Source organism: Aythya fuligula, chromosome 2 (assembly GCF_009819795.1).
Source record: "Aythya fuligula isolate bAytFul2 chromosome 2, bAytFul2.pri, whole genome shotgun sequence".
In the NCBI taxonomy this organism is placed as follows: Eukaryota; Metazoa; Chordata; class Aves; order Anseriformes; family Anatidae; genus Aythya; species Aythya fuligula.
Window position 1 is genome coordinate 49,446,709 of NC_045560.1, and position 21,348 is coordinate 49,468,056.

The 21,348-nt window shown below is 36.7% G+C and overlaps 1 protein-coding gene across 1 annotated transcript in view; it reads left to right on the forward strand.

The window, feature by feature from the left end:
* The window catches only part of DCDC2 (doublecortin domain containing 2), a 61,782-nt gene extending 41,002 nt beyond the window's left edge, over positions 1–20,780 (forward strand). The window contains 4 exon segments of the mRNA XM_032182886.1: positions 8,676–8,776; positions 16,708–17,061; positions 17,985–18,050; positions 18,052–20,780. Coding sequence (XP_032038777.1) covers positions 8,676–8,776; positions 16,708–17,061; positions 17,985–18,050; positions 18,052–18,093 — 563 coding nt within the window. The 3' untranslated portion in view covers positions 18,094–20,780.
* Positions 20,781–21,348: the final 568 nt, after the last annotated feature.

A 21,348-nucleotide genomic window follows, 5' to 3' on the forward strand; every position in this document is an offset into this window, starting at 1 on the left:
ATACTGTATTTAAAAGCTTAACCTAATCTTCCAAGAGTTTAGTTGGGCTAGTCATGTATTCACTTGGAATGTTGTTTCTTTTTAATACATTGAGAATTTCACCAGTCTGCCATTCATATTACAACTGATCCATGTCATAATCCTCTCAAATCAAGATGATTAAAGAATTATTCAATTTTGAAAGCTCTTTGTGCAAATTTTAAAGACACCACTTCTTAGAACAAATTCAGTAGTCTGCAAGCTGGTGCTTCAGTTTTTGTAAACTTTAAGGCTTTAAAGAGCATTGAATATATTATATGCAACAGTAATTGCAACTGGAAATACGAGGTTTAGATCTTTGATTAGTGCAGCTGTTTCAGTAGAATTTAGGCTTGTAAAAGTGATACCAAAGACATATTTAGTTATCATTATCTTGATTTAAGATTGAAACAACAACAACAATACCCTACTCCTTTTTTTTTTTTTTTTTTTTTTAATATTTTATTTATTTATTTATTTGGTTTGCAGCACTCTGTAAATGCTGCTTTAAGAAATTGAACAGGAAAGTAGTGAATTTAGAAGCATAATAGAAAATCCTTGTAAGGGAGCACCCTCAATTTTATGGCCTATTCTGTTCAAATGCAGTGGGTTAATTATGATCACACTGCTTGCAAAGTAACTCCCCATCCAAACTACCAAACAAGTTATAGATGTAATAGAATGTGAAGTTTTACTTCTGGCTATGATTTGGAAGAGTATTATACTGGAGATGGGATAAGTCACTTCACAGTTTTTCACATCTACTTTCGGGTATTATAAGGCCTTAGAAATTAGCAATTATTTCAATTTCTTGGTGTTACAGTTGGCTAAAAAAGGGAAGAAAGAGGCCAACCATTAAGTAAAGGGAAAGCTGCACAGAACATCAGGTATGGCAGCTGCTCCTGCTATCATGCTCTGAATTTCTTTCAATAAAATTGTGAACCTGTGAAAGAATATACTTGTGGACTACTGGATGTCTGCTGTGCATTGTGAGCTAGAGCTGCTGTTGTCCATGTTGTCCTGCTGGCAACTTTTCTGACTGAAAAACTGTACTTGAAACAGAGATGTATAGACCGGATCATTGTTGCTTTGTTGCCAGTGCAGATAATAACTATGCTGAAAAAGAGAGGTCATCTTTTTTTTTTTTTTTTTTCCCAGAGATTTTACAGGGCCTGGAGGTTTATTCCATGCATAATAGGAGATAGAATTGCAGTCTAATAAGAACTGAGAACCCTTGCTGCTGTTAGTTTGTATCATTATTACAGAATCACAGTAGCCAGAATATGCTGATGCCAGTGGGGAACTGAGGTGATGGTAACCCTTGTGGCCTTCATCTCCAAGCACATCATTCTTCTTTAGGTTTGCTTTTGCTAAGATGAGTACATTGAAAAAGTGAGCAAACAGTACTGGGCAACAGGTAAGCCATGGTGCTTAATTCACAGCAGGATAGAGTGTAGGTGTACTGACTCAGTTTGGAGTGACAAGAACAGAACAGACTATTCAGGGCTTTGCTTTGTGACAATTAAGACCTTAGGACCAAGCTGTACCCAAGAAAACACTGGCTTATGGAATGAACATGGAAGTCAAAAAGCTAATGCTAAATAGGATTTGCTTTATTAATTGCAAAATGCAAATTATCTTAATGATATGTCATTTAAAAAAATGAATAAAGTAGATGTTTAGAAACAAAGAATAAATGAAGTGAACAATTAAAGTAGGGGGAAGGAAGAAAAAAACTCATGACATGCAGTCCTTTATTTTTGTAGCTGTTTATATACAAAGATGAATGAGCTGTTGCAGCTGTCGAAGGCAGCTTTTCCTTTGCACTAACACTACCACATTTCTTATCAACAAAGGGAACTGCTTTGTACAAGGTTAAACTCTAGAAGCACCTTTGGCAGTTTCTGTAGTGATGCTGAGAAGTCAGCAATCTGTAGTAGCATGAAATGTTAGAATTTGAATATTTTCTGCATAGAGAAAATAGCTGCTTAGCAGCTTGAGGTTGCAATAGTATCAGGTGAAAAAAAATACATATTTTTTTTAATATTCCCACCAGTTTCATATGTATTTTCCTACCAGTTTCTTTTTAATTCTGCTACTTTTTGATGACAGAGGTCACAGGCACACATACACATCTGTCACCAGGGTGGTGGCTTTTTGTTGGAAATGGGCCTTGATACTTCGAAAGTATAAATAAATAAATAACAGAAAATTATGTTGTAGACAAGCATAAATGCACCTCCTCCCTATTCCTCATAGCAATCTATTCAATTTAATGAGCCACAGATTTTTTACATTTTGTTTTTAATTCGACTTAACATTTTTATGAGACAGCCTCTGTGGTAAGTCACATTAATTTTTTTTTATAGTCACATTAACTTTCTTGCTTACATACAGAGCTTGCAGTTAGTAAATGCCTCTGATTTCCATAAAATATTCAGGGCAGGCTATTATTATGATGATTTTTTATCCCTACTGCTAAACTTCAATCAGTTTCAAATTTGAAATGCATTAATGACTGTATAATGTTGTAATTTGTGCTGCAATAAATCTTTTATAGTTAATGCTGTGTAGGAAACAAGCTTATACAAGAGCCATTAATTGCTCTGTTTAATTATTTAAAATATATATATTTCTTATGAGTTAGCTCAATGTATAACTCAATTACTGTTTAATAAAGTCATATTACTTTCTTGTTTATCAAATACAAGAGGATTCCAGCTGAAATACTGAATGGCATCAGACACAAGATGTTTGTGTTGTAGCCAAGTTTTGCTCAAGTTATATTTGCACCAATTCATTGCTTCTTTCTCTACATATTAAACTGAATGATTGCATGATACAGTGAACATCTGTTTATGTAGTCAGTTGACAACATGTATCATGTAAAATGTTGTTAGTCAAAATGTTCTGGGCATTTTAGTTTTACCATTGCTGATTAATGTACTCTGTACTTACTGGGGGATTAGCCAGAAATAAAAATATCCAGAAAACTTCCCTGATCAGCCAGTGGCAGACTTCCTTTTCACAAAGTTGAATTCTCAGGTGCTACAAAGTCAGTATAGCTGGCATGGGTCAGTCAACAGGACAGAGTAGGAAACTGAATATGAAGATCTTGTATTGTATTGGTTTTATTTTCTTGTTTACAACTAAGTAATGGAGGTGGAAAAGTAATGTCAGTAATACAGTGCCACCTGTTCCTAGCTTTGCTGAAATTAATAGAGGACCAAGGCACTAAGTGTATGATACAGACCTTAGCCATACAGTAGGTGCCAGTGTTTCAACAGCCGTATCAACTGACTTTGCTTAGGGCAGCTTGAGTTGGTTCACCACTATTTTGAAATATGTGCCACCTTTTTTCAGTAGAGCTGTGATCAGGCTCCAGGTGTTCCCTTTCCCATTAGCCCTCACAAGGCTTTGGGGAATTCAGAGCTTAAAGCAGTCTGGATTCCCTTGAGATTTCATAGGTCTTTCTCTCTGTGTGATCATGAAGCTGGAGAAGAGGTAAGGCAGAGCACAACTCTTGAAGAAGCTCCATAGGAATGCACTCACAGTTAAAGTTTTCATTTACTCCTCCATCTTGAATTAAAAAAAAACCAAAAAAAGTTCTAAGAATTTTTACCCAGAGTTTCACTAAATGTTTCTTATAGGAATAAACAATAATTATGAGAAGAAATCAAGAAAAATACTTGCCTGAGAAAAGTGAGCATTTTTTTCATTGCTGCTGTTTGCAGCACCTCTGTCACAAACGGGTATATATGGGAGCATCTGAACATACAAATTCAATTGCAGATAGGTACTAGGAAAATGACATTCCTGTTCTTAGGTTTTTCAGAAGGAAGATTCCTTTAAGACGTTGAAATTGGCATGGGTACCTGCTGTTTTATTCTTTCCTCTCCTCTAATTCTTTCAAGCTTCTGCTCTTCCACTGCACATAACCTGTTTTTTGTTGTTGTTGTTGTTTGTTTTTTAATCCCATTTCTTCCCTTAACTTATACCAGTGCTTCCTCATCTTCCTGTTTGCTCTTGCATAGTTCCTCATTCCGCATGTTCCTTTTCAGGTTATTCTGCATTCATCTTATCTTTTCTCTCTGGGTTCATAACATCTGGCCTCTGTATATCCTCTCTATCAAGTTGACTGCTCCTCCTGAATTCCTTTTTCCTCTTATGATCCACTCTCTGCCCTTCTGTGGATTCTTCTTTCTCCATCTTGCCTGAATTAATGAACATGACCCTGCTTGAAAATAATCAGAAATAATGGGAGATGACACTGGTATTTGTTTAGGTTGCCTCACTTTTCTCTGTATAGGATACAGAGATATATGAAATGGGGGATTCTAAATTAAGGCAGTGTGTTTTCAGGTAGTGACTGGCAAAATCTTTAAAATTCCAGTATCTTCTGTTTGCGTGGATGCAGAATCACAGAATGGTTGAGGTTGGAAGTCATCTGAAGGTAATCTGGTCCAACTCCTCTGCTCAAGCAGGGACACGTAGAGCAGGTTGCCCAGGACCATGTCCAGGCAATGTTTGAAGGTCTCCAAGGAGAGAGACTCCACAGCTTCCCTGAGCAGCCTGTTTTATTGCCATGGAAAGCACCACGGAAAAAATATCCTCGTAGAAGATCTGGAGCCTCTCAATAATATTTTGCTTGGCCTGTTGTCTGAAGCAGCACTTAGTTTGGCGTAGAGAATGGAGAACTGAGAACCTAAATGGAAATAAATCCTCTAATTTATACTTGACAGCAGGCAAAGCAGTAGGGAGATATTTGGGTCTTAAAGTGACCCTTAATTCCTTGCTGCTATCATCTTCTACTCAACTTGGAGCAAATTGGTAAAGTATGCCACAGCTTGACTGTAAGGCTTGGACCTATTTTCTTTTCTTACCCCCTTTTAGAGCAGTGTTGCCAGGACCCTGACTCACCTCCATCTTTGAAATTTCCAATTAGTTTGAGGCACAGGAAGTCAGAACTAGCTCTTGCGTGAGCATCATGTTTAACCTACAAGATTTCATTAACCATTTGGGGGTAGACATAAATGTTCCATCTAACGAAAGTGCTGGGAATTCTCTTTTCAGTGAGATACACTACTTATTTCTAATGTTAACAGAAGTTCAAATATAAACTTAGAACAGAATGATGATTTACAGAAATGTTATTTCATGTGATTTATAGTGGTTTCTAAAATGCCTTGTTTTTTTCCTCCCTTAGAGAAGTGTGTAGAAACTGACTAATGATTTGGAGACAGAGATGTGAAATATTGCATCAATAAGATATATATTTTTTTTAAACCAAAAAGCATTTCTGAAATATTGCCTATAAAATAGGATGCAAAAATATCCAACATATATACATAACATAATTGCTTGTGAGGAGCTGAGTAACTCATGGAACTGGTAGTAGTGATTAATATGGTCTGCAAACACCTGCAGACAAGATCTTGACACAGAACACATAAACAAGGAATACATTGGCCTTTCAACCGTCCTCCTCCAGATATTTTTAGATTCACATGCAAAAAGAGTAAATTCTTCTGTCTGAAACAGAGTAGCAACATTACTAATGTTTACTTCTTTGAGCTATTTTCTTAACATTCCCTTTAATGAATCTAAATATTTTTTACATTATTTTACAGTTTTTGTATTTCTTTTCACTTCTGAAAAGAAAGGTATGTGTCCCAATGTAAGCCTAATCTCATTCCTTGCCATTTTCTTTTGAATTTTTAATTTGTTCCACTGTTACAACTTTCCCAGTTTTCAGTTAATGCCATTTTTTAGTTCACGCATTTTGGCACATCTCAGAGCTGTGTTGGTTTTTTTTTCCTTCCATGACTATTAATGGTACATTTGTTTTGGACATTTGTCTTCCATACTCTTAATGTTTGCACAGAGACAAATAATTCATTTTTCTTTGGTTGCTGATTTTCAAACTTGCTTATATATTTTGTCTTTTCTGAAACCAACTAATGTTATCTTCTGTTGTATGCATTTGAAATATGCTATCCTTTTAACTACTTGTTTTCTTTAGAGAACACAGCTGTTCTGAAAATAGTATAATTTCCCACTTTGCCTGAAAACACCATTCTTGAAGTTTTTCAGTGATTTTTGTGACACTTTCTCATTTTTTAGCATCTACCACAAGCAACTCTATGGAAGAGCAGGAATGATATTTCACTTTAGCATGCTTTCTATGCACGACAGTAATAGTGGTGTCCTTGAGAGCTGCTAGAAGATTGTGCAGGGCTCTTTTCAACTAATGTCTTCTAATTTATCACCAGCTTTCTAAGCAGACACCTGTTAGAAAATCCTCAGTGGAAATCACATTAAGTTTTCAGTTTTTGCTTGTTGAATCCCCCCTGTTACAAGCTTCTTGTGAACACTTGTCTGAATGTGAAAGTCTGTTGCATGAGCCAGGTAGAAAATGATTGTCTTCTCTTCTCTTATAGCTTGTCTGTTGTGTGGATGTTAGTTGCTGGGTTATTCAGCATAGCCCTGAGGCTCATCTGCTTCTCAAAGGAGAGGTGCTCTAAAACTAAAAACCCTCAACTCTTGAGATGAGTTTTGTAGATTTGGCCTGCGTGGCCAGCACATGTTCATCTCCCTTGTACCTCTTCTCTTGCCTTGCCAGAGAAGAGCCTCAGCACTAAAGTCCTTTTATCTGTAGAGGACAGATCCCAATTTTTGGTTAAAATAACTGGGGAACTTGAAGATAAAAGAGTGTGAAGTGGATTATGATGATATTAAATGCAGTTCTCAGATGCTGATTTTACTTCTTACAGTTCAGTGAGCCAAGGAATCTAGAGCAAGCCACTGTGGTTATTTTCTCAAGATACTTAAGAGGCCTTGAGTTAGAAGGGTCATCAATGATGGCTTTTAAGAAACATGTTACATTTTCCTCTCAGAATATGGTTGTGTTGTATATCTCAGTCTAATGTCTGTGATGAGAGACAATAATAGCAACGTAGAATAGAATAGCTTCAGTCAGAAGAGACCAACAAAGATCATTATCATTGAGTCCAACTGTCAGACTATTTCAGGGCCGACCCCAAATTCAAACATATAATTTAGAGTTATTCAGATGACTTTTAAGCAAGGATAGGAAGGCACAGGGCATCAACCTCCTCTCTAGGAATCCTGTGTCTGAGTACTCTCTCAGTAAAGAAGTTTTCCATGATGTCTGGTCTGAAACTCTCCTGGCACAACTTTGAGCCATTCTCACACGTCCTGTTAACTAGACACCAGGGAGAAAAGATGAGTACCTTCCTCTCCTTTTCTCTTCCTCAGATAAGATCACCTCTCAACCTCCTTTTGTCTATACTTAACAAGATTAGTTGTTCGAGATACTCAGTGTATCCTCATACTATATGCCTTCCAGACCTTTTAGCAGCTTTGTTGCTATCCTCTGGATCCTTTTGGGTATCTTAAGAACCTTTTTATGTTGTGGAGTCCACAACTGCACACAATATTCACAGTGAGGCTGAACCAGTACTAAACACAGTGGGAGAATTACCTCTTTTGACTGGCTAGCTATGTTAGGTTCAGTGTACCCCAGAATAAGGTTTGCCCCCTTGGCTGCCGGAGCACACTGTTGACAAATTTTGAGCCTATTATTGACCAGTATCCCCAGTGCTGCACCCAGTCTGTACCTGTGTCCAGCATTACTTACCACATCCTGGTTTGGCAACAGACATATAGGGCATAAGTTGACACTTTTCCCTGCAGTTATCCATTTTCAGTGGTATAGTATCTCCAAATTAGATAGATGGAGAGAGAGGGAGGTGATTTAGACTAATCCCCGTGTTTTTTATTTCTATGCTTTTCATGCTTTGGAGGGAGGGAAGAGAGAAATGTGCGTAACTTGGAAATTGGGTGGAAATTTCTGTATGTACTTGTCTTACTTTGCTAGTTAGCTGATAGCAAAAGACCCACGTTAGAAACCTCCTAGACCCCCTACTCATTACTTAGACTTGGAAAAACAAACAGACAAACAACCACCACCACCACCAAAACAAACAAACAAACAAACAAAAAAAAAAACAGAAAAACAAACACCCCTAAATGGTGCACAATATTTGCAGAATTGAATATCATTGTAACCATTAACCTTTTTAGCCAGGTGTATGAGCTTCTTAAAAGCAGATGTGGAGTTTTAGCTACAACTCTTCTTGTACAGGCTCCAGGGATGGGGGCAGCAAGAATCCCAACTGTCTTTGTTTATCTTTTGCTCCTGGTTCACTGTGTTTGTTGTTGATTCAGAGCCTGAGATTTTTGTTAGATGTGTGTTTTATGCTAATTTCAAGAGGGTGCTATCACTGGCTATAGAACTAGAACTAATCTGTTATTACTGTAACATATTAAGTTCAGCTCTACTCCCAACCTCTCCTAAAATGGAAGGAACTTGAGATCCAGGTTTTGCTTAATCTCTCTGTTTCCTTTCCCTTCCCCAAATGATGTAGCATGTAATTACTTTTTTATTAAAAAGGAAAGGAAAACAATTTTAGAGTAATGGGGCATTAAAATCATTAAATATATATATATATGGAGAATGGTGGGTCAGCTCAGAAACCTGCTTTAAACAAAACCGAGTGCAGTTCAGTAGTTGTGCCACACAGTGTCATAGTTGGACTTTACTTCCTTCCACTCTGCATCTTTTCCCATTGTAGGTGACGGGATTTACAAAGTTAGAGAAGAGCAGTCTGAAATGTGGGGGGCAGCTGAAGTGCAGGAAGATGAAGACACTCATGTAGAAGTTCCTCTGGACCAGGTATTGATCAAACTTTAAATAAATGTTTTGTGTTTGTTTGTTTCAGAGGTTGCGCGTGTTGTTTATTCTTTCCCCAGTTTCTTTCAGGAGCACAGCAGGATTTTGTGAGGGGTGATTATAACTGCTCAACAATACAGCTTCACGTATGGGAACTTTAGCAAATATAACTTTGTTAATGTCAAACATCAGTTACCTTTTCATCATACATCTGTTTCAAAACTGATCTGAGAGCCTTTAGAGGGCCTCAGGATTATTTACCAAACAGATGAACCCTTTATACCAGTGGAACAGCATAAAGGGACTATGGCATAGAATCATGGTCAGAATTCCCTCAGTCCTGAGCCAAAAACAGGCATGGATTTATCAGATTTTTATTCAAGCTGCCAGCACTGTCTTCTGTTGAAACAACCCAGTACTTAATTGGCCAGCTTAATTGGCCATCAAGACTGTTCTGGTTCTTGACATAAAGAATGCTTCAGCTGTGTGTGTCTTTTCCCAGTGAATACCTGCCCTGGCCTCAGAGAGTTGGGTGCTAAGCACCATTGGGATCATCAGCCCTGTTAATTGCAGTTGTCCTTAAGAGGTGTTGTGATAATTAGGGTGTGTTGGATTGTACTGGTAGTACTGAAACTGGGGAAGAACATATTGCCTATCCGCTTAATCTTTGTTCCTTATGACATCATGAAGCACATTGTGCCCTGGACTTAATGTGCAATAATTGAACTGAGAAATGATTAGCCTGTTTATTGGCCTCTGAAGGTGTGTACAGAATTCCTTGGGGTAGTGTAAAGCATTTGATAGTAAAAATTGGGTCCTCAGGTCTTAGATTTTAGGTTGAATGTGATTCTTGTGAAATCCAGGGACCCTTGAAAACACATCTGTACTCCTCCACAGAGATGCTACAGCATAGTCAAGAGCTTTGCCTGACAGTCTTGCCAGTTTACCTCAGTTACAGGATGGTGGCAGTCACTGGAGAGGGGAGAACAGTTAACTGTCTGCTGCCTCTTCTGTACTTGGCAATGGGAGCTGTGGTTGTTGATACATTTGCTAGTGAGCATCCCTTGTGCTGATAAACTTGCAATGCTAGGCACTTGCTTGATACCTCTAAGCTCATGTGCTGAAACCAATGCGTAGTCCACAGATGGAAATACTTTTAAGTTGCTACCAATTGATTTTGATACCTGGACAAGGAACTGTCATCTCTGGAAGCAAGTGTGTGTGTGTTGGGAGGGGGGGGAGAGGGGAAGGCATGCACACTATTAATAATCTGATTTTTATGTTTTCAGAAAAGCAAAACAAAGCACCAAAATTTATTGAGAACTCAAGTTATGATTTATTTCGCATTTTAAAATTGCATGTTTCCTAGGTAATCTGGCAAGAAGCCAGGTCCTTCTGAGTAGCACTGAGTACTCTTTATTCCCAGATAACTGAGGTTACTCAGCTCTTGGAAACATATAGCATTTTAAATGTTCAGATTCTTATTAATGAACATTTTAAGTTGTTTTTAATTCTGTGGTATAAACCTTTAGATCTTTTTCTTATCTGAAGTGCACTTTCTGTTATGTGCTAGAAGTATGGAAAAGGACAGGCAGACAGGTCTTGACTATCTTGCATAATGCATAAATATTTACATGCCAGCTTTCACTAAAATGCTGACACTTCTGATATGCTATCATTTTTCCATCAGCCACATAAACGACGTGATGAAGATAGAGCTTAGTGTTTTTTTTTTTTTTTTTTAATTATTATTATTATTGTTATTTTTATGCACCTTCTCTGTCTTGCCATTTGAAGTACACAGTTGAACAAATGCCAGATAAGCCATTAACTAAACTTCGTGTAATACTGGCTAGACACACGCTTATGTCCTGTTCTGTAAAATGCAGTCTGCCAGCTGAGAACACATTGAAAGAACAGGATTTGCTTTATTCCAGACTAGCTGACAGTTGTAATTGAACATCAAGGAGGAAAAATCAGTGTTTTGCCTAAAACCAAACCATAGCCTTCTGTTCTGTATTCTGTACCAAGACTTCAGCTTCCAAATACAAAATGGATAGTTTCATCTTTTGACATGCAGACTTACTCCAGGTTGGTTATTTACATCACTGTGTCAACATCTACGGGAACTGATGACAGACTATGAAATCAGATGTGCAAATAGCAAGGGAACAATGTGGTCCTATTGTAGTTCTTGCTAAGAAGGGAGCAAAACAATACAAGTTTCATATTTGAAATGCTAATTAAATATATTACTTTGAGTTTGCTGTTCCTAATATAGATATATTTAAAGTAGCTTTTTCTGAGAGATAAAATATTCCAACTAATGAAGTTTTGGAATAGACTACTACTTTTTATGTAAATTGTGAAATACAAAAGCAGCATTTGATACTAATACTACTGAAATAACACTGGAAATTTCCATTGATTTATCCATTTCCGTAAGTCTGGTTGTTGTTCTCCTGCACTGAGCCCTTGGGAAGTGGGGTAAGCATGAGAGTTACAAGATATGAAATTGTCCACTGCATGATCCCTACAAGGAATTCAGGCATGTTGCTGTGCCAGCCTTCTTTGCCTTGGGGGATATGATACCGACTATTAAGATCTACGTGATGCATAATGATTCTGAACTCTGTTTTTTCCCCCTCCAGATTCATCATCCCCATCTCCCTCTCTATGTCTGTGTTTATTTATAAAAATCACTGAATGTTAAATTTGTTTAATGGGCATTGATTTGGGGGTCTGTTGTTGATGTTCATGCTCCTGGTTCTTTCACTAGCCATTTGCTTTCCATTATTCCAGATGTGTCCACTGATTAATGCAGTCCTTGATGCCACTCATTATTTTCCATTTCCTGGGCTGTGAAGTGATGTGAAATTGTGATGCTCTCTTAGGTGCTCTCTCTAGGTGGAACATATCATCAGTAGCAGAAAATTTGCACCTTTCATTGGCAGTTTTCATTACGGAGTATATGTTTTGCTTTAGAGACCCAAGATTCACCTCAGTGTACAGAACACGATGTTTATCTTCCATATTGCTTAAGGCAAAAGTTTGCATTGATTAAACATTAAAATAGGCTGACTGCTTACAGAGACATTCCTTGATTAAAAGGCTAGAACTTTTCATGAGGAAACATTTTGTATTACATTCATAAGGATTTCAAAATGGCATTTGGAAAAAAACCTTTTTATGCTGAAGTTTTGCTACAATTGATGCCACTGCAATTTAAACTTTCTGGATTTTGAGTGCTGACAAACCAGCAGATAAGAAAAACCCTGCCTGTTTTTCTTCCAGCTCCACTAATTTACACTTTTTTTTTTTTCTTTAATTGTCTGTGCATGAAATATGGAAACCTGTTCCAGTTGGTTCCTTGCAGCGCAGAGTGAGAACAGAGATCTTCCCTAGTTTTCTGCATTAGATAATTGTGATTTCTGAAGCTGTAACAGCAAGGCCTGATCTTTTCTTTATAGACCTGTGCAGCCAACTGTTGAAGGGCCTAGATTCCTCAGAGTGAAGACTGCAAATACAGTTCTATTATAAAATTAGTGTTGATAGCACTTTGAAAGAAGTTCTCTCTCTCTGTGTGCACTTCTCTGGAAAAAAATAAAATCTATGAGTCTTAGAGCAGACAGTTTTTCAAATTGCTTAACTTTCAGGGTGGTTTTCATTCACTGTAGAACAGTCTGTTTATGGGAAAAAAAATATATCTGCAACCTTTGTAGGGCTTCTTTTGAAATGCTTTTAATTTTCTCATTGTCTATAGGAGTGAATGTATGAAGTTTAGGCAGGTTTTAATGTACTCTTGGAAAATGTTATAGAAAAACTAAACATGACTATCAATGCAATAGATGGAGAAAAATACTCTTGGCTTAGGTACATCTTAGAAAATTAAGGATTTGTTCAGATGTTTTCTCTCTTCCATGGCCTTCTACTGATTAGGGAGCTGTGCACACTTCCAGTTACCACACAGTGAAACTGAGGAATGGATTTTGAAAACCTGTTTTCAGTATGCTTCAAGTTACATAGCTTCCATTCATTCATGTTAGCCTTCTGGGCACTATGACCTTACAAAATTAGACTCTATGGACTCAGGTGTTGAATTTGTTGCAAAAAAACACATCCGACCCATAAAAAGGTTGGAGTTTAAAGTTGTTTGTTGTGGTGATAAAGACATTTTTTTTTGCCTCCAGGAACAACAGCGCATTTACTATGTGGGAAGTGTAAGACTGATGAACCTTAACTATTCATTTGCTTGTTTTTAAGTGCTTGGGTTTTGTAAATGATGTGGAAGAGAAGAGGGCTGCTGTCACTTAGCAACCCTGCCTCATTCAGGAACAAAATGTTTTGCTGCTGGAATCTGTGCAGTGCAGCTACAAAGCATTCCTGGCTGGGTGGGAGCAGGGGTAGCTCTGTTCTGGAGACAATTGCTGCAATCAAAGTTAAGTGTTCCTGATACTTCATTTGTGCGATGTATTCATGCTGATATATTTGTGACCATTAAGATTTTTGTTGTCTATCTCATTGTTTGTCTGTTGTGACCATTAGCCAAGTAAACATTTACAAATTGTCTCAATAAAGGAAAATCATATTTTACATTGATGGTATAAAATAATTTCTACCTTAAATGATTTGTGATACTGCACTTTTCAGTATTCTAGTATCAGTCATGTACAAACCTACTGAGAGATTACATTAGCATCCCTCGAGGAAAAGAAGCCAAATGCTTCAATGTCTAAAGATTTCCTGACTTACTGCTTTTGAATGATGATGGCATTTGGTAATGTAGCTCTTAATGAATGATAGCATGATGAGTGTAATTAGAATACATCTTTCTTTTTTAAACACTGTGTTTTTGTTGACATTAAAAAATACCATCAAGCAATCATACTTCTTGAATGCAAAATGAAATTCACTCTGTTCCTCATCAACCTGCTAGTAAGTCAGCAGGTTTCCAGAATGCGAGCTGGGGCCATGTTTTCAGCATGAAGTTGAGATTGATTTCACTTGTTTCTAGTGCCTTTGGTTGACTATACCTTTGAATATATGCAATTCTTTTGTCAGCGATTCTTTTTAGTGGTAGTCTATGACAAGCAAAGAATTGTGCTTACAGTCATTGAGATATGGTTTGAAAAATAGTTAACTAGTGTAAAACCAACCAACCAAAAAAAAAAAAGCACAAACAAAACACTCTAATGTGAAATAAATAAATTAAACAAAAACTAGTGTTATATTAAAAAACAAAAACAACAAAACTGGGTGACTGCAAAAGCATTGTCTTCACTTAAAGAATGCAGTCAGCTGCAAAAGGAAGAATGTTACTTCATATTTTCCTGCAACCATACAGAAGGCAAAATATAACCCTTATTATGAATAGCAGGAAGAATGAATATAGTCCATCGCAGTCACTGAAAAGGTTTCCTGTCCTAGAAGACACTTAGTCCTCTATGATTATTACCCCAAGGAATAAGAGTGTAATCACCTCATGCTTCTCCAGTCCTAGGTTTATTGCTGTTGGGTTTAAGTTGTCCTGTGTCCACATCACAAAGAACAGCAGCATTACAGTAACACAGGAATACTTCTTGTCAACTTCGTTACACTATACCTGTTTACTTACCTTTGGCTAGATCTGGCTGCGTGCTTCCAACATAAATTTTAGAAGTGCCATTTGCTTTCTATTGTTATCAAGGAATCTCATGTTAACATTAATATTTGTTATTCATGTTTCTTTAGTTGAGGTAGTAGACCTCAGTCACTCAAGGCTGGAGATATAGCTCTGGAAATAGCTATATAGCTGGAAATAATATCTTAGATCACTGCAAGAGCTGACTGAGAAAGCCTGGGTTTATTTTTATTCTTTTCTAATGCCGTCTTTTCGTTTGATGATTGTAATGTAGCAAGCAGTTGTCATTACGCAAAAAAAAAAGTAAAAAAAAAAAAAAAAAAAAAAAGGTGTACTTTTAGCTGGAAGTGCCAAAGCGTTCAATTTGTCCAGTCCTCCCCTGATATGGTCAGAATCCAAAGTTGCTAAATTCCACAGCAGATTGAAAATAAATTAGTAGGTCACGTGTGGTATAGTAGGTGGACTAGATCTACAGATTCTCAGATTCTTTGCTGTCTTTATGTGCTGGTAGTTACAAGAGTTTGCTCAAGTTTGCTTTGTATGGTAGCTTCTTTGAAGGTGTCTATAAATACTTGGCTTGTTGAATTTTTATTTTAGTAGTAACAAGACCTGTTTGATGTTACCAAGTGAAAGTAAGTTAGGAAAAAAAAAATAGTTAAGTTAAATAAAAATCAGACAGAGACCACTGTACTTCAAAAAGTACTTTTGGAGCCATTATTTATCTGATCAGGTGACCATGTAATATTCCTAGTAATTTGTCATTCCATGGATCATCACACTGGAATAACTTGTCCTGTTTGGTGCTGTGTCAATGGGGTATTTTGTACTGCCATAGTACAGGTGCCTTACATTGCTACTTAAATACCAAAGCAAAAGCAGGGTGGTTCATCAAGATGCTCCAGTCAATTGGTGGTATTGTTGAACTGGCTCTTACTAATATGCTGAAGAGAATGAGAGATTTCTTTTGAAATGTTGCTATTAGTGAGGTAAAGAGGTTTTTAGGACAGAACTTACAGATTGTAGGAGATTCCTGCCTCCTTAAAGGATCTGCTAATGATAGTAAACTTCCAAACATTTTTGATTAAGTGAGAAGCTATCTTTTGCTCTCAGCTTGTTTGCTTTAGATTTAGAATCTGATGAGGCTATGTGAGAGGCAGACACACTTTCTGTCTTGTGGGATTTTTACTCTTTGATTCAAACATGAGCACAAGTACATAAGTCAACTTGGCAGTAGGGGCAATGGTTCACTGGTCAGGTGAATCTTGAAAGCTGAAACTAGAAGACAAATGACAAAAACTAGATAGCATGCACATCAGTCTTGCAGATTGTCATGAAATAATGCTACTAGCAGCATTATCTGCAGTGAGTTTCTGCTTAGTCTTCTTCAATATGGGACAAGATCCTGTTCCTCCCATCTGATGGTCTGCTAATGTAGGAAAGATGAATTGCTAAATGTCAAACAAATCCTAACTATGCAAACCTACACAGGTGTTTTGTGAAAAGGAATGATGTTATGTAAGTGACCAGTAGGTCTACCTCATCTCTCTTGCTACTTTTCTGTGGATGCAAAGATGACAGGTTGCAACCAGAGTGACTGGTATGGCACAGTCTGGTCCATGTGTAAAACTGGGGAACAGTTTGTGGAAAATAACAATGAGTTTATTTTTTAACAATATTTTATTGTGCTAGGAGTTTATAGAAAAGTATGTACCAGATGCCAGAATGTCGGAAAACCTGTAATAGCTGGAAGAAAATATCTGCTTCTGGAATAATGAAGTCACAGAATCAGAGAATGGTTGGAGTTGGAAGGGACCTCTGAAGATCATCTAGTCCAATCTCCCTGCTGAGCAGGATCACCTAGAGCACATTGTGCAGGATGGCATCCAGGCGGGTTTTGGATATCTCCAGAGAAGGAGACTCCACAGCCTCTCTGGGCAGCCTGTTCAGTGCTCTGTCACCCTCACAGTAAAGACATGTTTTCTCATGTTCAGCCAGATCTTCCTGTGCTTCAGTTTGTGCCCATTGCCTCTTGTCCTACTACTGGGCACTACTGAAAAGAGGCTGGCCCCACACTCTTCACACCCTCCCTTCAGATATTCATACACACTGTTAAGATCCCCTCCCAATCTTCTCCTCCCCAAGCTAAAAAGGCCTAGCTCTCTCAGCCTCTCCTTGCATGACAGATTCTCCTGTCCCCTAATCATCTTAGTAGCCCTCTGCCAGACTCACTCAGAAATGTCTGTCATGTTTCTGAATTGCTTGGTGTATTCTGTTCAAAAATGGCTGATAACGTTGCTGTGTTTCCTTTCATCAGAGGCCAGCAGAAACTGTAGATGAAGAGGAAAATGCAGAAGAGGAAGATGACAGGGAAGAGGAGGAGGCATATAAACTAAAGGAAGAATATCCAGAAATGAATGGAAAGGAAAGCAGGGAAATTGTTAAAAAAAGAAATAAAGTGGAAGAAAATGAGAAGAAATTAAATGGGAATTATAAACACAACACGGAAGAAACAGAGAATGTTGACCAATCAGAGGAAGAGGAACTCACCCATTTAAATTCCAAGATAAATGAGGAAAATGGTGAGGGAACTGAGCAGTTGAACAGCCAAGGTAATTTTCAGTCTAAAGAGGACATAAAAGAAAAGGAGTATTTTGACAGTCAGAACCAGGTAACTGTTTTTTTTTTTTTTTTTCCAGTTTGTTTTTCTTAAGTTACTATTCCTCATTTGCATCAGCTTTAGGCTTCTTCTCAGCTTGTCTCTAAGTATCTCACTACTGATAAGTCTCTGGGTGTCCCTAATAGAACTGAAATATGTGGGAAAAGCTATTTCCCATCTATATAGATTTGTTATATCAGTAATTACATTATACGCCCTCCAACTGAGAAGGCAGATGTTTCTCACTGTTCAATGAAGCTGCATGTCCTGCTTCCTGAGTATGCTAGACTCTGAAAAAAAGAAAAATCTTGCAATTTCCAGGAAAGCGTAATCATTATATATTTTCCACACTTAATTGTCCTTTAGGACAGAGGATAAAGATGTGTTCATGAAAACACAGTGCCTTATTATTTTGATGAGTTGACTTTCACAGAAGTCGTATTTCTTGAAAGGTTCTTGCCATTGCTTTGTGGAAGTTTAATTTCTTTTTCTCAGAAGTCTGAAGAGACAATGGAGATGATCAATGTCTTGAAAGCAAAGAGCTTTAGTCAGCTTAAGAGCAAATATCCTGTTAATTTAGGATTTCTGGTAACATGCTGTTGGCTTAGATGGAGTTATGCAGCCCAGAAAAATCAAGTGGACTAACTTGAACGTAAGAATGTGGGAAACAAAGTGCTTGATAGGAAGAATCCAGCTTTTCCTAGAGCTGGATCAAGTGTTAGAAGCAGAACAACTTGCTGCATATACCCTGCATATAGACTGCTGAAAAAACAGACTCTGCCTCTTGGGATACTGGGTATGGTTTCTCGTTTCCTTGCTACTGGGCTTTCTTCTGTTTCTGTATTTCACACAGGAACATTTTTTGAAGAAGTTATCTAGAAATCTTTGTTACCTGATGAAGTTAACAATACCTCTTTTTTTTTTTTTTTTTTAAGGTTGATTCCCGTATCGAAAAAACATCCACAAATCCAAGGGTGACAATCACCAGCCCACAGGAAAATGGAAAAAAAGGACCAGAACAATGACTATGCTGCAGTTGTATAGATATAAAAAAGTAATGAGTAGAAAATGAAATATTACAATACTTTAAAACATTTTTTTGTGATTGATAACTTAAAATGGGAAGATAGGTTGAGTACCCATGTGTTGCACCTTGAGATGATAATGCCATTTGGAATGATAGAGAAAATAAATGTTAGTAGGTATTAAAGGAGCGTTGAATTATTTTTACAAGATATGACTTTCTGATGGAATTTGAGAGGGAAAATGTAAAACTGTTCTATATTTATATTAGAAATAAGTGGACTATTCTGTGATATAAAATGGTTAGCAGTAGCAGAGTCAAACATATATATGGTATTTTTGTTACAGAAAAAGGATAAACAAACAAGTTAAATGTCAGAACATCTTTGCAGACTTGTTTAAAAAAATAAAAATAATTTGTGACTTTTAATGAGGACATATGTAGTGCTTCCTTTAAAATTCCACAATATACATGATTCTCAGGCATAACAGTAAGATATAAATAGAATACATTCCTCAGTTAAAGGACACAAAACACGGTGTAGTATAATGAGAAGCCAGTCCTAATATTACCGAATAGTGGATTTTCAGTATATTAATTTGATCGTTAGGTTTTGAATTCTTAAACAGCACTTATTTGGCATTGTGAAGATGTGATGACAGCCCACAATACTGCAGTTTCTTCCCACTTGCAGCAACAAGTTATGTTGATCGTCCTGCACTGATTTACTAAAGAGTGAGTCGTAGTGAAAAAGGAATAAGGGAAGGGTATGTAGCAGATTAGTTCATTTGTAATTCAGTCCTTGTGAAATGTAATTTATTAATGAAAAAAATGAAGAGGCCCAGATTCAGACTGAAATTGGTGTGAAATCCTTGCTATCAACTGAACCATTTTAACATTAGGATAACCCACCAGTTTTCTGTAAAACTCAGAAGCTATTGTTGCATTTATGAATCCTTTACATACTCTTAATGCATGAAAGTATAATACCATATTTTTGAGTAAGATGGTTTCTGATAGGCTGTGGCTTAATTTGCATTAGTAAATAAGGCATTGATCCACAGTATTACTTCTCTTAATGACACCAATCCCATTTCTGTTATTGTTTCTCTGTTAGCAATAATTTGTAGTTCATGAGATACAGCTCTGAGCATTATTTCATTAATTATACAAAAGAAATAATGAGTTTCCTTATCATTAATTCTTGTAAATTATTACTATGAGAAATTAAATGTCACTTTTGTTGATTTCATGCCATTAAAACAAAAATTACATTCATGAACAAATTTAACTTGAAACACCGTTTGAAGAATGTATAGAACCACTTGTCATGACTGAAACTCATACAGATATCTGTGCTTTTCTGCTGACTAGAAATGGAGTAGTTTTTCCAATGGAGTAGAAACATGCAGAGTATTGACAATGGAAGTGTAAAAAAAATAAAATAAAATAAAAAAATGTAACCCTAAAACTAAAAACCATAGGAACAGGGTTAGAGTGGTTTGCCCGGTTTGCCCTATGGTAACTCTGAAATGTCTATGATTTGTGTGTCCTTTGTTGAACTGTCTGTCAAAGATCTAAGGGAATATTACAAATATTACATCCATGGTTCAAAATCAGATGCTAATCTAGGCAAGCTCTTAAGCAAATATATATTCTTCTTTTATTTGATGTAGAAATTAAGCCTATGTTCAGATGTCTTTGATTTCATTGGGATTTAAGAAGACACATAAAAATAAGCAGAAGTAAACCCAACCAAACAACAAAGTAAACCGCCAAACAGTACGAATAAAATAACTCCAAGTGCTAATGAAGGAAATGACACATAGCAATCCTCTAGGTACCTTTGTAGTTAATCCTGCAGTTGACCAATGTACACAGTAGCATAGAAAGCCATCAAACAATGCTAAACCAGCCATATCAGGCAGCTCTGTTTCAGCGTACCTGCCAAACTTTCTGTGCAAAGACCACCAGGGAAAATGGCTAACACTACATCTTTGCTTACTGAATAGCTCATGTGCTTAACAGTGAGCATGGTCTTAAATATGCTGCTGAATCAAGACAAATAACAGTGAGCTTGTATTTACTTTACCATGAATTAGCCCTTTGCTATAAGTTAATGGTGTACCCAAATACAGGACTCTACTTGCTGCCATTGTATCACATGTTAAGACTTGAACAACCTCGGAGATGTTCTTCATCCTCAGAAGTTTGAAATTAAATTGACATCCAAAAATATCTAGTGGAGACACTTAATTAGGAGAATATTTAATTCAAAATGTTGTACTTAAAAACAATATTGAGAAGAAACAGGGATTTGTATGGTGACTCTCTCATTGCTTTCTATTTGTAGCTTCTGTCTGCCAATGGTTTTTATCATTACTTCGTTTTTCCCCAAAAGTTCAGTGTCTTCTGTACTTAAAGACGTACAAACATCAGTAAGAATTATTTAAATGCTTAAACTAAATTCTAGTGAACTGTGATATGGTAACTGTCTTTCATGGGAACATGAAAGTCCCGATGAGTGCTATTCTGCCTTTAAAATGTTCCCTCTCTGTTGTTTATCTCCTGAGAGACAGAATATTTTTCTTCAGAATAGCAAACTGGACTTTCTGAAAATGGAGATAGAATCATTTTATCATTCCTTCTTACAGTACTGAAAACATGTATTTTTTTGTCGGATTCTCTTATACAGAAAAAAATAACTTATGCATAACAATTCTGATGTCAATATAATAATTAAACAATTAAACAATCTGAAAGAATTCAGATTGTCTTGCTAATGTTTTGTGTGTGTGTATGAATTTGCTGTGTGATAGCTTACATCAGCTTTACATGAAAAATATGTTATTTTGTTAAGCTTATATAATGTTATTTTATTAAGCTTCTAACATTTCTGAGTTTTTTTTTTTTTTTAAAGAATAGTTTTCTCATTTTGATGTTATTTTTAAAAATAATTTGCTATTAAAAAGAACTAGCATACAGACACTCCTGTTTTTGTTTCATATCGAGGCCAGTTTGCCATTAAGTCTATGTGTTGATGAGGGGTATTATCACCAAGACCTGGTGATATTTTTAGCTGTTAGGATACTTCCATACCTAGAACTTCAATAAATAAATAAATAAATAAAATTTGTTAGTTATGGTATTGCAACTGTGAAAGAAAATATGCTGACGATTTGGGTATTATATAGTCTACAAATCTAAGAACTAATTCCTAATTTTCAGCAAAGCACTAAAGCATACACTTAAATCCCATAAGGCTGCAGTTTTCA